Raw genomic sequence first — 13,898 nt, 5'->3', positions numbered from 1 at the left:
CACAATAAAGCAGATATCACAATAAAGCAAGTCACATAAAAAAATAAAAATAAAAAATAAAGATACATATAGAGATGAATTTTCTTTATAACAAATAAAATCTATAAGGCATCAAAAAAATGCAGAGTCTAATTCAAGAGGCCTAGGATGTGGGCCTGAGGTGCTGCATTTCTGATAAGCTCCTAGCTGGGATCACACTTTGAGGAGAAAAGCTGTAGCTCATTCAGTCTGCACCCCAATGCCGTCCAGTGAGTATTATCGGCTCCTGTTTATTGGCAGGAAAACTGAGGCTCAGTTTCTGGGCTTGCCTGAAGGCACATCATTAAAGAGAGCTATACTGTTCCCTGCCCTCCACGCATGTGAGGGAAATAACACAGTCCCTAAGTTATCACTCCCTCCAAGCCCCTCTTGGTCTGCCCCAGGCTTGGGTCTTCCAGGTCTGTAACTTCAGGACCTCCTGTCCCAGCTGGCCTCCAGCCTGGAGTTTCTGAACTTGTCTGCGGGCAGCATCTAAAGATAGTATACTTCACAGGAAACCAGATACTATTGGCTAACTTGCAATTAAAGATGCTCTCAGAGGGAAGGAAAGGGAAATACTCTCTGGCAGAGTCTGCGTGGGACAGGGTGGCTGATTGGCATATCCAGAGGTTCCCTTCCCAGGTCCAGCCCAAGGTAGGAGCAGAGGACTCGTTCAGCACCTGTGGGCGAGCTGGGTGGGGCACTGTGGTCAGAGGTCAAAGTCGGTTAATGATGCTGGTTTGCTTTACATGCCAACAAGGGAGACCATTTTCCAGAGGATGTTGCAGCCTAAATGTCCAAGGGGCTTGGGGAAGATGGGTGGCGGTGAGTGATTAGATCATTTATGATATGCTTAACATAGTGGAATATGATTGGAAGTGTTAGTAATTACATTTCAGGGACATGGAGAAATGCTCAAAAAAAGCATCATTTAAAATTGCATCTGCCAATTATTATATATGGAATGGATAAACAACAAGATCCTACTGTATAGCACAGGGAACTATACTCAATATCCTGTAATAAACCATGATGGAAAAGAATATATATGCTTACACACACATATATATGAATCACTTTGCTCTACAGCAGAAATTAACACATTGTAAATCAATTACAATGTCCTAAGCATTGGACCACCAGGGAACTCCCTATCATTTAAAAAAATAATTTTATTTTTTTTTCTTTCTTATTCTTTTAGAGACTCACATTTAACTGTTTATGGGTGAAATGTTATGACATCTGGATTTATTTATTTATTTATTTTAAAATATTTATTTATTTATTTGGTTGTGCCGGGTCTTAGTTGTGGCACGAAGGATCTTTAGTTGCTGCACGTGGACTCTTAGTTGCGGCATGCGGGATCTAGTTCCCTGACCAGGGATTGAACCCAGGCCCCCTCTCTGCATTGGGAGCATGTAGTCTTAATCACTGGACCATCAGGGAAGTCCCTGAATTTATTTTTAAATAATCCAGTAGGGCATGAAGTGGAGAATAGATGAAATACTGATCATGAGTTGCTAATTGTTGAAGCTGGGTGATTAGGGCATGGGGGTTGTCTCTGCTTTTATATATGTTTGGAAATTGTATAATAAAAAGTTTTTAAAATAGCATTTGCATTTTAAATATAAATATACTCAATGTGAATATTAAAATATGCATGAAGATTGGATGGAAGAAACTAAAAGCTAGCTGTGGTTGGTTCTGGGAAGTTGGATTGTAGATAGTTTTGAGTTTTTTCTTTCCTGTTTCTTCCATGCTTTTTTGTGCCATCTGCATTTTTTTTTTTTTTTTTTGGCTGTGCTGTCAGGCATGTGGGATCTTAGGTCCCTGACCAGGGATCAAACCCACACCTCCTGCAGTGGAAGCTCGGAGTCTTAACCACTGGACTGCCAGGGAAGTCCCACCATCTGCATTTTTTATAATGAGCAACTATTGCATTTATAACGAAAATTATTTTAATAACAAATTGCTGACACACTTTGATGTTCAACATTGATGTATGCTGTTATCATCATTGTGAGGACATTTGGGCTCAGAAGGTTTGTGTCATCGGAAAACATCATCTTCAGAAAGAAAGTATGAGTGGACACACATGTGAATGAATTGTGACTCTTCGCAGGGAAGAAAACCTATACCACATCTCTTTAAATATCTTCCCAGGTCCTCTTCATCTTTTTCCTTAAACCTCTGTTCATCAGGAAACATAACACACTCAAAGGACAGTGTGCAAGTCAACAGTTTATAAATTGATCTGCTACCAAACCAACATCCAGGCAGCAGCAGAGAAGCAGGCCAGCCCCCGGCAGCCTCCCTCAGGTCCCTTCTTGATCACCACCCCTGCCCTCCCCCAAATCACCCCATTCCTGACTTTTATGGTCATTGCTTCCTTCTTTGTCCGTGTAGCTTTACCTCCTACATATTCATTCCTAAACACTGTGGATTTTCTTTGCCTGTTTCTGACCTTCATATATGTGGATTCATACAGTATGTCTGATTTTTGGTTTGCATTTTTAAAACGCATTTCTACTATAGGAGATGTAGATGCACATACAGAAATATTTATGACAGAATTGTTCAAAAACTGAAAGCCACTCGGGTGCATCAGCATAGAACAGATAAAAATCGTGGGGCACTCACACAGTGCAATCCTACTCAGCAATAACAATGAACAGACCATAGCCACAGCACTAGCATGGATGAGATACTACCAGAAATGCTCAGATAAATTTACAGATAAATGCAAAATTGGCCCCTATCCACATGGCAGTTATCAAATGCATCACCACCAGACACAATTTCTGTTTCCATGAACAAGAATTATCGCATCATCATCATCAGTCATTTGTAAATTAGCTCAGGCAGTGAAAGGGGGAGGTGGCCCCAAAGGGTGTGCTAGACAGGACACCCAATAAAGGTGGTTTTTTTGCCTATTAAAGTCTTTTATAATTTCTCCTTATAGATCTTCAGTGTAGAATTTGAGGCTCCTCTGTTTACCTCTCTTCTGCCTTCTCTCTGCATCCTTTCCTGAGCCCTCCACTCAGACTAAAGTGAACTTTCCTGAAGGCTCCAGGAACAGGTTGGACCCTCCTAACCCCACCATCCTCACTTCCTTCTGTTTCTGTATAGTCCCTCACACCCTCTCTGTCTGGCCATGGATCGAGGAAACCTCCTTATGCTTATACTCTCAGTGCCTTTGGCTTCAAACCACACCCCACCCCATGCCCACCACCATCTTTATCAACCTGGAAGACCCTCCCAGCCTTTAAGACTCAGCTTAAATGGTCCGAACCTTGGGTTGCCCATCACTTTTCTTACACTCTGTTACTAAACAATAATAAAAATTCACAGAGACTATATCTTAGACATTTTTACCTCCACAGAATTGAGCACAGTGTCTACTGTTGGGGAAATAGAATGAAAAACAAAATCTCCAACCCAGAAAAATCTCTCCATGAATATGGTAGAGAAAGAAAACTCCTTCATTACTGAATAAGCACTAAATGTGATGTGCACCACAGGCAATCCGCTATGAGGTAGTAAAGACACAAAAAATCTCACCCTAGTATATGACCAGACAAAACCCCTTACACACGTTCTCAAGATACACAATAACTGGTGCTCAAGTAAGGGAACCTGACGGTCACACAGAGTTCATCCCACGTTTACCATGGTCATTGGGTTCATCATCTTTATTAGTTGGTTGGCTTCATCCAGAGGAGAAACAAACTTCTCATCCCTTTATTATCAGAGGTAGTTGTGTAACTTGGAGCCAGGTTCCTGCCCAAGTCAGTCTCCTGCCCTCCCCCTGGGACTGGGAGCCTGGGCACCTCAATATCTGCATTTCAAAGAGATGGCTCCCGGCTCTGAAACTGACAGAGGAAATGATCACATTTTCTAAAGGATATATATCCACATTTCAAAGAGGAAAGAAGGTACAATTACATGTTTTCTAAAATAAATACTCTAAGAAAAAGGAGGCAAGTGGACTCGTGTCCCTTATTTCCAACAGGGAGAATTAAGCCTCTTATTATTTTTTTTAGTTAATTTATTTATTTTGGCTGCATTGGGTCTTCGTTGCTGTGTGCGGGCTTTCTCTAGTTGTACCGAGCGGGGGCTACTCTTCCTTGCAGTGCACGGGTTTCTCTTCACGGTGGCTTCTCTTTGTTGCGGAGCATGGGCTCTAGGCGCACGGGCTTCAGTAGTTGTGGCACACGGGCTCAGTAGTTGTGGTGCATGGGCTCAGTAGTTGTGGCACACAGGTTTGGGTGCTCCGCAGCATGTGGGATCTTTCTGGACCAGGGCTTGAACATGTGTCCCCTGCATCGGCAGGCAGATTCCTAACCACTGCGCCACCAGAGAAGTCCCAAGCCTCTTATTTTTAATTTTCACTTGTCCTTACACCAGTGTATGGTAAAGATAATTAACAGATATTGGCTTAATCAAAAATTAATTAATAAGCAAGTCCATCTCTTCTTCAGTTATTAAAAAAGGAAAGACATAAGGCATTTCCTTTCCAAATTTCCAGTTCATTTTGACAGAGATAAATAAATACTATAAAGGACTTTGAGAAGGAAAGCAGAGGGAGGTGTTTCAAACCAAGAACAGGGGCAGGTCCTGTGAAGGGGTGGTTCACACACGAGCAGAGGGGCCTCACCCCATGTGTGGTTTTCTCCTGTTACTGGTCTTGGCTTGGGGTGTGTTCTGGCCCGTATAAAATGCTGGTGGGTGAGTCACGCCAAGTTGTTTTAGGTGGACTCTGCTGCAGGAATAGAAAGTCACTTAATCTACTTGTGTGGAGGATGGGGTGCAAGTTGTAAAATGTGCCCACTGCTCCTCAGCATGGAATTCAAGGCCCATCCATCTGCCCCTCTTCTGCCTTCTTGGCCTTGCTCTCTCTGCATCCTAAGGAGAGGTCTCATAAAAAATAGCTGTCATTGTAAATTGGAAAACCATCAGGTCCTTAAACTCAGGGTCCCAAGTAGCCAGGGGTGTGGGCTTGGGGCCAGACTGAGAACCTTCCTACATGGCCCAAGGTGAATTCCAGATTTGCCAGGACTCAAAATTAACTGATTCAGCTCTCTGTCTCCAAACAGAACCTCATCTGAATGCTGGCCGCCTGCAAGCCCAGAAGCTTTGCAGGCTGCTGAGCAGCCACTCTGCGGACACGAGGCCACGCCTCCCCTGACCCAGGACTCATGCTGCTCTTTAAGACTGCTTGTTTCCTTCTGTTTGGTCCTTGTTGGAAAACTGAGCATCCAGAGCTGGCCAGGCCCTCAGAGATGGTCTGGTCCAGGCTTTCATTACATACATCAAGAAACTGAGGCCGAGCTGGAAGTGAGCTGCCCAGGGTCTGTCAGCTTATTTCAGGATATGTGGACCCCTCTGAAGTACATGGCTCTGAAGAGCATCACTCTGTATTTGAAGACAGGAAATAAGATGATCCTTTAGCCTTCAGCCTTTCCTTCTCCAGAGAAAATGATTTCCATTTCTTCACCACCATTGTTGAGAGCTAGGTTCTGGGGGTCTGGCAGTGAGGACCACCTAGTCATGACTGGAGAGGCAAATAATATCCCCAACCCCTCCATTTCCCACCCACCGTTTCACTGAGGGTCAGCCTTCTGGGTCCTGAGTCTAGAAGGCAAAACCCAGGAAGAGTGTTCAGGGTCACATCATGAATCTTATCCTTTAAAGGGGGGTCACCTTTACTATTTTTCTGTTCTCATTCTAGAGACAGGGCCTGCAGTAACATGCAGAATTCCCCTCCAAGAGGGAAAGCATGGTGCAGGGCAGGGAACACGGCTTTGTGAAGAGACGCACCTGGGTTGAAATCCTGGTTCTGTTGCTCCATTGGACAAATTACCCAAATCTTTCTGAGCCGCTGGTGATTATTTTGCAAGGGGGCAGAGTCATTTCCCGTGAGGTGTTGCGGTGAGAATTAAATGGGGTCTTGTGTCTGGAACATGACACTTAGCAGGTATCCAGGAACGGCAGCCTTCTCTCTTAAACTGGGGCTTTCCGAAGATAACCTCAGGTTCTAGAACCTCAAGAGATAGTGGTACCCCCATGGGGAAAGTTGGGATCAGGGATCAAGCAATTCCTGAGTTTTGTTTGGTCCAAAGGAAAAAAGTTAAGCCTCGCAACTGGCATTAGACTGAACCTCAAACCCGCGTGTACTCAAGGGCCTAAAAAGCCATAAAAAGAGAGCAAGGAAGGTAAACAAACAAACAAACAAAAGAAGACTCATTGAATCTAGAAAACTAAGCAGGATGTGAAGCCAAAAGAGAGGAGGAAGCAACACGAAAAAGACGCTGGGGAGAAGAAAGTGGATGGGGGCCAGCTAATGAGAGGGGAAGTGTAGAAAAGGGAAGCTGATTGGGAACAGTGGGTAATGATGACCAAAAAAAAAAAAAAAAAAAGTTAAAAAATAAGTGAGCAGGCTTGAGAAAAGGAAGTGACCGGAGGAAGTAGAACAGGATCAGCAGTAGAGCCAGCCTGGTGTTTTTTAAAGCAGGTTCTACAAAATTCATTTCAACTTGGGTATGAAACCCACGTGTATTCAAAGCTCAGCTTCTAGGTTCAGCCCAGACTCTCCCAGCTCAGCACCATTTAGTAAAATGTTGACTTAACAGAACAGAGGGTGAGGAGACCTGAGGACAGCTGGGGGGACGTGTGCGGTGCAGACTCAGTTAGTGTGGTGGGACTTGTGTTAGTGCTTCACTCTGGCACCTATCCTTCCCCTTGCAATCCCGTCTATATGAACCTCGCTTAGTAGATGCTGTGAAGGCTTATTTCACTGGATTCTTTTTTTTTAAATTTTATTTATTTATTTTTGGCTGTGTTGGGTCTTTGTTGCCGCCCGCGGGCTTTCTCTAGTTGCGGCGAGCGGGGGCTACTCTTCGTTGCGGTGCGCAGGCTTCTCACTGTGGTAGATTCTCTTGTTGTGCAGCACAGACTTTAGGTGTGCGGGCTTCAGTAGTTGTGGCATGTGGGTTCAGTAGTTGTGGCACACGTGCGCTCAGTAGTTGTGGCACACGTGCTTCGTTGCTCTGCGGCATGTGGGATCTTCCTGGACCAGGGCTCAAACCCGGGTCCCCTGCATTGGCAGGCAGATTCTTAGCCACCGCGCCTTCACTGGATTCTTGCACTTGGTTTCTGGTGTCCTCAGGGGCTGGGAGGCCAGTGTGCAGCCTGAGTGAAAGCCAGTTGATCTCTGGCAGCCCTCTGACTCCTAGGCACTAGCCCCGCTCTTGTCTGCTACCAGGAGGCCCTATCTTCAGGCTCCTGGCCCAATTCTGGGACATCTCAGAGGACCCAGAAATAAAAGGTCCACCCAGCTCAGGCCCACCTTTCCTGAAAAGGTGCCTGGATAAAGCTATCAAGTTCCAGACACTTCATGTTATTACCTATTCAATCCTCTCTGCAATTCTGAAAGGAAAGTTCTATATTTAATTCACTGCCCTGCTGAAGGGCTCCAGGGATATTCATGATGAGAGGATGGGGAAGGTGCAGCAAGAACTTGGAAAAGGCCAGGATGTCAGAAATAAACAGGTGGCATGTGACAAGGAGGTCCCCAGTCCCTCCCCTCTCCTTGCTGGGCACCTGGCTCAGGGCTGCCAAGTGTGTGCCCGTCCCCTTCTAGCCCACCTCCCCACTCTTCTCAATGACACAGGGACACCTGCCCGAAGATTTGTAAGAGGTCCCTGTGTGTGAGGCATGCTGCCAAGAGTGGAAATCAAACCCACCACATGCAGATTTGGCAAAAAGCAAGCCAATCCAAAAGCACCAAGTTCCTGGGCTTTCAGGACTGAACACGGGCCCAAAAGAGATGCGAAATGATTTTTATTGTCCTTGGACTCCTCTCAAGGTCAACTCTGCCAGCTCCTGACCCGGGGTGGGGGGCAGGAAGAGGGGGGGCTACCCTCAGTATCCCCAACTTAGGACTACAAGGGCTTGACTGTTTGTGCTCCTACACAGCTGACTGTCTGGGAAGATGGGCTCCAGCAACAAGTCACCTGCACAAAGCAGCCACTCCTGGCCTCCCAGCATCTCAGCTGAGCCATTTGAAACTGATATTTATGTCACTCAAAAATGGTTGCATATCAGCCATTTTATATGGCTCAACTTAACTTTTATTTATTAAGGTCAGAGCCAGAGGCTCCTCCCTGAGAAAAGGGCACTGCAGCTGAAAGCAAAGAAAGCATACAGTTCCCTGGGGCTGAGAACTCCATCCCAGCCTGAGACGGCCCAGGTCAGAAAGCATTGGGCCACTTCGCCCGGAAGAGTCTGGGTGAGACACAGAGCTGGGCCAGGATACTAAGCAGAGGCTGGGAAGGGAGAAGCAAAGCCCTGGCTGGGGGGGGCCCTCGCCTTGGCAGAGACACCATCTTGGTGAAACCAGCATGAAAAGGATGTAGCAGGGTGTGGAAACTCCCCTGGTTAAAAAAGCATGAGCTTTGGTTTTAGTTGTGCTGAGTGGAGGCAGTGACAACCAGGAGGTGTGCACTGAGGTTTCTGAGGGCCTGTCTTGTGGAAGAGAAAGAGGAGGGGGTCCCAGAGGACCAGGGCAAAAGCGCTCCCCTTGCAGCCTCTGGAGTGAATCCTGGCTGGGAGAAGAGGGGATGGACAAGTGTCACTTCCCAACCTGAGCAGAAATGTCTTGTCTTTCCATTCTTGTCCAGAAAAAAAACCAGGAAAAGAACAGTGGGGGAGGCCAGGTCACAGTGAAGTGCAGGGCTGGTAATTATCAGATTACTTAGCCCCCAAGACCCAGGGCAGCAGGCTAACTGAGCACAGGCCTCCATCAGGTATCCATTAGCCCTTTCATGAATGCAAATGCCTGGATGATGGTGACACTCCCTCTTGGAGTTGTAGGATGACTGACCATCCCAGTTGGCGTAGAACTGAGGGATTTAAGACATGTGAGACTTTCAGTGCTAAAACCAGAAGAGTCCTGGGCAAATCAAGGTAAGGTAATCACTCTAGGGTGTCTGACTCTATGTCTTATCCCTTAAGGAACAGAAGGACTTAGTTGGTTCCAAGAAGGAGAGGGAAAGAAATGGCTCTCAAAAACAAAGATGAGGCTCTGGGTGCAGGTCTGCCCAGGGCTCCACAGTGTCTAGGACCTCTCTCTTCAGTCTTCATGCAGGAGAAATGAGGGTCTAGAGGGCAGAGACGTGGGAGAAAGGAAGGGTGTGGAGAATGGAAGTTTGGACTGGAAGTGTGAATTACGGCATCCCCACCACCACACCCCTCTCCTCCCCACTCGCTCGTCCTCTCTCCCCCATCCACACCCTGGTCAAGCTAGCTATCTTTCAGATAGACATTTGAAAATCAAAGAAAAAAAGATCTGTCTCAAGCTTCAAAAGGCTTCGATTCAAACGCTAACTGAGCCATTTACTATATAGTTTCTGGCAAGTCACTGAGCCTCTCAGGGACTGGTTTCCTCTCTGTCAAAGGGGTCTGTTATAGCCTCCATCACAGAGATTAAACAAGATAGCACACGTGACATTGGGAAACGTATTGGTTAGACACCCAACCAAATGTTTGCTTCTTCCAGTCTGCCTATGTAAGGGGCAGAATTCCAACTTTGTTCCTCTGAGAACTAATGCCACTAGTTGTCTTCCTTTCTCATCCAGGTGCTCACCATGCCCACCATCTCCCCTGAATCAAGTTTAGAAGACTTTGAGTATGATGAGCTTGCAGAAGCCTGTGATATGGGGGACATCGTGGCCTTGGGAACTGTCTTCCTGGCCATACTCTACTCCCTTGTCCTTGCCTTTGGCCTGGTGGGAAATTTGTTGGTGGTGTTTGCCCTCACCAACAACCAGAAGCCCAAGAGGATCACTGATGTTTACCTCCTGAACCTGGCCTTTTCTGATCTGCTCTTTGTAGCCACCTTGCCCTTCTGGACTCACTACCTTGTAAACGAGCAAGGTCTTCATAATGCCGTGTGCAAACTCACCACTGCCTTCTTCTTCATCGGGTTTTTTGGAGGCATATTCTTCATCACCATCATCAGCATCGACAGGTACCTGGCCATTGTCCTGGCCACCAACTCCATGAACAACCGTACAGTGCAGCATGGCGTCACCATCAGCCTTGGCGTCTGGGCAGCCGCCATCTTGGTGGCTGCACCCCAGTTCATGTTCACCAAACAGAAAGAAAATGAATGCCTTGGTGACTACCCTGAGGTCCTACAGGAAATCTGGCCTGTTCTCCGCAACGTAGAAATAAATTTTCTTGGCTTCCTGCTCCCCCTGCTTATTATGAGTTACTGTTACTTCAGAATCATGCGGACACTTTTTTCCTGCAAAAACCAAAAGAAAGCTAAAGCCATTAGGCTGATCTTTCTTGTGGTCATCATGTTTTTCCTCTTCTGGACACCCTACAACGTCATGATTTTCTTAGAGACACTCAATCTCTATGACTTCTTTCCCAACTGTGACACGAAGAGGGATCTGAGGTTGGCCCTCAGTGTGACCGAGACAGTTGCATTTACCCACTGTTGCCTTAATCCCCTTATCTATGCATTTGCTGGAGAGAAGTTCCGAAGATACCTTTACTACCTGTACAGGAAATGCCTGGCTGTCCTGTGTGGCCATCCCGTCCACGTCAGTTTCTCCCTGTCCCCGTCTGAATCACAAAGGAGCAGGCAAGAAAGTGTTCTGAGCAGCAATTTCACTCATTACACCAGTGATGGAAATACATCCATCCTCCTCTGAAAGCCTTGTCCCTCCAGCAAGCCTGGAGTTTCTGAAACTGATACTGAACAATGAGGACAGATTTTTAAATTTCTTACATGCAAGAAACAATTGGCCTGATGCCCAAAAGCAATCCTGAAAGTATTTTTGAGAATTGTGCTCAAAATCTGAATGATAAAGGATAGGCATGTTTCTTACCGCCAATGTCAAGAGTTTCTTGTTTACAAATTACAAAAATTCAACTCAGATTAATTTAGCCTGAAAAGAGGCAGTATCATTCGCATTGTAATGGTGGGCAAGGGGGTGGCAAATCCTCAGAGTGAGTGAAAACTAGAGATTGAATCTAGCTAGAACTTCCTCTCTCTGACTCTCAAATCTCTGAGTGGTAACAGAGATCCCAGACTCACATAACAAAGCTTTGTAATCAGAGAGGGAATGAGACCTATATCCCTCTGGTCCCAAGGTCAAAATTCCCAGGGAAGGGCTCTGATTGGCCAAGTTTGTATCAGATTCTCATCCTTGGACCACGTGGTGGTATCCACAGGGAAGACATAGATAAGATGGCAGCTTCCATTCCAATCTTGTGGCTGGAGATGCATGAAGACATATTTCCAAGAAGCTGGAGGAGTGGGTGCTGCTTTGATCAGTTATAACAAGAGTTGCCCACCAACTTTACCTGCATCTAGCCCAGCCCCATCCCGATCATACCAGCCAGCACACACCACCAGCCTCTTCTTCATTAAACCCCCTCTGTCGTGTCCCCAAACCTACAAAGGTTCCCCAGAGCCTACTGCATCAAGTCCAAGCTCAAATGCCTGGCCTCTGACACCCTCCATCATGTGGTTCCACCAACAGATTCGCCAGTACCTCCCTTTCACAAAGTACTCCAGCCACCTTGTCAGTCATGTCTCTTCAATCTGGCCGCATGCATCGCCACCTGCTCCAGAGCCCAGGGGGATAAACAGAAAAAGACACTGGCCCAAACTGAGAAGGCATGGTTTCCAATCCCAACTCTATCACTTATCCTCTGGGTAATTTGGGGACAACTGAATTTCAGTTTCCTCATCTGTAGAATGGTAGGTAATAGAACTTTTCATGTAGGAAGGATCCTTTCCAGCATGAGGAACCAGCCTCTAACTCGTGCAGGTTCCAACCCTCTTGTCTGGTTCCCAGACTTCAGCTTTTCCTCCACCTGGCACCATGCTTATGTGGTGCTGTTGACAGAGCTTGGAAGGGCCTTGCGGGCTCTGCTGCGTGGTGTAGCTCAGACACAGAGGAGGCTGGCTCCTACAGTGGCGCTCAATGGACACTCATAGATATACAGGTTGATAGCCTTTCCTGACTCAACCCTCCCGGACTGCCTGGAACATTTCCTCCCAATCAACTGGTGGCAACCCCATCTGGAGAGAACCCCATCATTCATGCCACTGCCAACCTGGACAGCAAGGGTCCCAGGAGCAGTTTTCCCTTTCTCAGTAAACATTTGGGATGGACTGAAACTTTAAAGCTTGAAAAACAATTGTGACTATGCTAAAGAAAATATCATCTATAATCTAACCACACAATATTTTCATCTGCCCACCAGACCTCATTCACACCCTCACGTGTTTCGAGTTGCAATCATAATGTACAGTTTTATAATCTGCTTTTTTTTCTCTTAACATTAGGCCACAAATAACCCTCTGTTTCTATATAGTTTTGTAATGATCATTTCAGAAGACTCTGCCAGGTTGTGTACTCACTGAAGGCGTCTGACTCATTCTATTTCTTACTCCTTGGCAGTCGGTATATTTGTTTAACCAATGACAGAATGAATTATGTTCCATCAAGATCATGTACTGTAACTTACTCATCATTACCCTATTAATAAACATTTCGCTTGTTTCCAATATTTAGCAAATACATATTTTACAGCACTTTTCTGTATAATTTACTTTTTCCTCTTCAATTACTTCCTTTGGATAAATTTCTTGCCATGGGGATAACTGGGCCAAAGGGCATGGGAACTTTTTAGCTTTTAACACATACATATGAAACTAATATACTGCAAAACCTTTATTGAGCATATATTACATGCAACATGTGAGCTCAGATCCAGAGTTCCAAAGATCAGTGCGATAAGGCCTTTGCCTTCAATGTTTAAGAGGTGCTTAACATTTAAATGCAGAACTCAGAAATTTACAAAAAAAGCATGCTCTGCATTAATTGGTAACACAAGAGCAGTGACATCTGACCTGAGTCTTTAAGGATCTTAGGACCCTAATCTTAGGACATCTGACCTGAGTCTTAAGATCTTAAGATTTTAAGGGAAATATCTGAGAAATTGAAAGGCATTGGGAATAGAGTATGTGGTGGGAAGCTTCTGAAGCTTTGGCTCAGACAACCAATGGAAGAGGGTATTCTCAGGGTGTTCACAGTTTACTCCCCTATTACTTGATCCTTGTTCCAATTGTTGAATTATGAAACTTTTCATTAAAATTTTAACTTACAAGTGGACTCCCAAGAAAAGAGGAAAATACTCTTTTGGCTTGAGAAACAAAGAAGAGAGATAAACAGTTTCATTTCTAGAAGAAAATTAGATTTGTATCATAAGAAACATTCATTCATTCATTTTGCTGAATAAGACAGAATAGGGAGAAAATAAGGAAGGTCATCAAAAAAACCTAAATAGCAGTGATGTTGGAATCTAAGTAAAGGAAGGCACATTTGAAAAGAACAAGAGCACAGCTGGATCAGATCCACCACACCTTCTGGGCTCTGGGCTTCCCTAAAGCAGAAAGAAACTCCAAATGCAGACAGACATCTATGACTGACTCCCAACCTACTGACTCTGTGACCTTGGGAAGGTATTTGACATCTCTGAGGCTCAGTTTCTTCACCTGGAGAAAAAAGAATAAACATGGTGCCCACCTCCTAGGGTTATTATGAAGATTTAGTAAGACTACCTTCACAAAGCTCACAGCACAGGCTTGGAAAGCAAGGTCAAATAAATGGAGGCAACTATTCTGATTCTTTTTTTTTTCTTATTATGATTAGATTGAATCTTTCCCAGTGAGGAAACTCATACTATGTTGCCCTTGCCATCTTGCTTTTTTAAGTCCCAGAATCACAGAATTGTAGGTGGTCAGAAATAGTTGAGTCCAAACCCACACTTTGCAGGTAGGGGAAAGGAGGTCC

General features: G+C 45.3%; 1 protein-coding gene across 2 annotated transcripts; it reads left to right on the top strand.

The window, feature by feature from the left end:
• The first annotated feature begins 542 nt into the window (after positions 1-542).
• On the top strand, positions 543-12,610 carry CX3CR1 (C-X3-C motif chemokine receptor 1). Of its 2 annotated transcripts, none has more exons than XM_067044521.1 (2): positions 543-672; positions 9,657-12,610. In XM_067044521.1, the coding sequence occupies exons 1-2, from the start codon at positions 568-570 to the stop codon at positions 10,740-10,742; spliced, it is 1,191 nt and encodes a 396-aa protein (XP_066900622.1). In that variant the 5' UTR covers positions 543-567; the 3' UTR covers positions 10,743-12,610. The 2 variants fall into 2 exon arrangements, with proteins under 2 accessions (XP_066900622.1, XP_058933115.1); XM_059077132.2 differs by lacking the exon at positions 543-672 and adding an exon at positions 3,586-3,953.
• The last annotated feature ends 1,288 nt before the right edge of the window (positions 12,611-13,898 follow it).

The sequence above is a fragment of the Kogia breviceps genome, chromosome 10, assembly GCF_026419965.1.
Source record: "Kogia breviceps isolate mKogBre1 chromosome 10, mKogBre1 haplotype 1, whole genome shotgun sequence".
Taxonomy (NCBI): domain Eukaryota; kingdom Metazoa; phylum Chordata; class Mammalia; order Artiodactyla; family Physeteridae; genus Kogia; species Kogia breviceps.
This window is presented reverse-complemented; position numbering and strand designations above follow the sequence as displayed.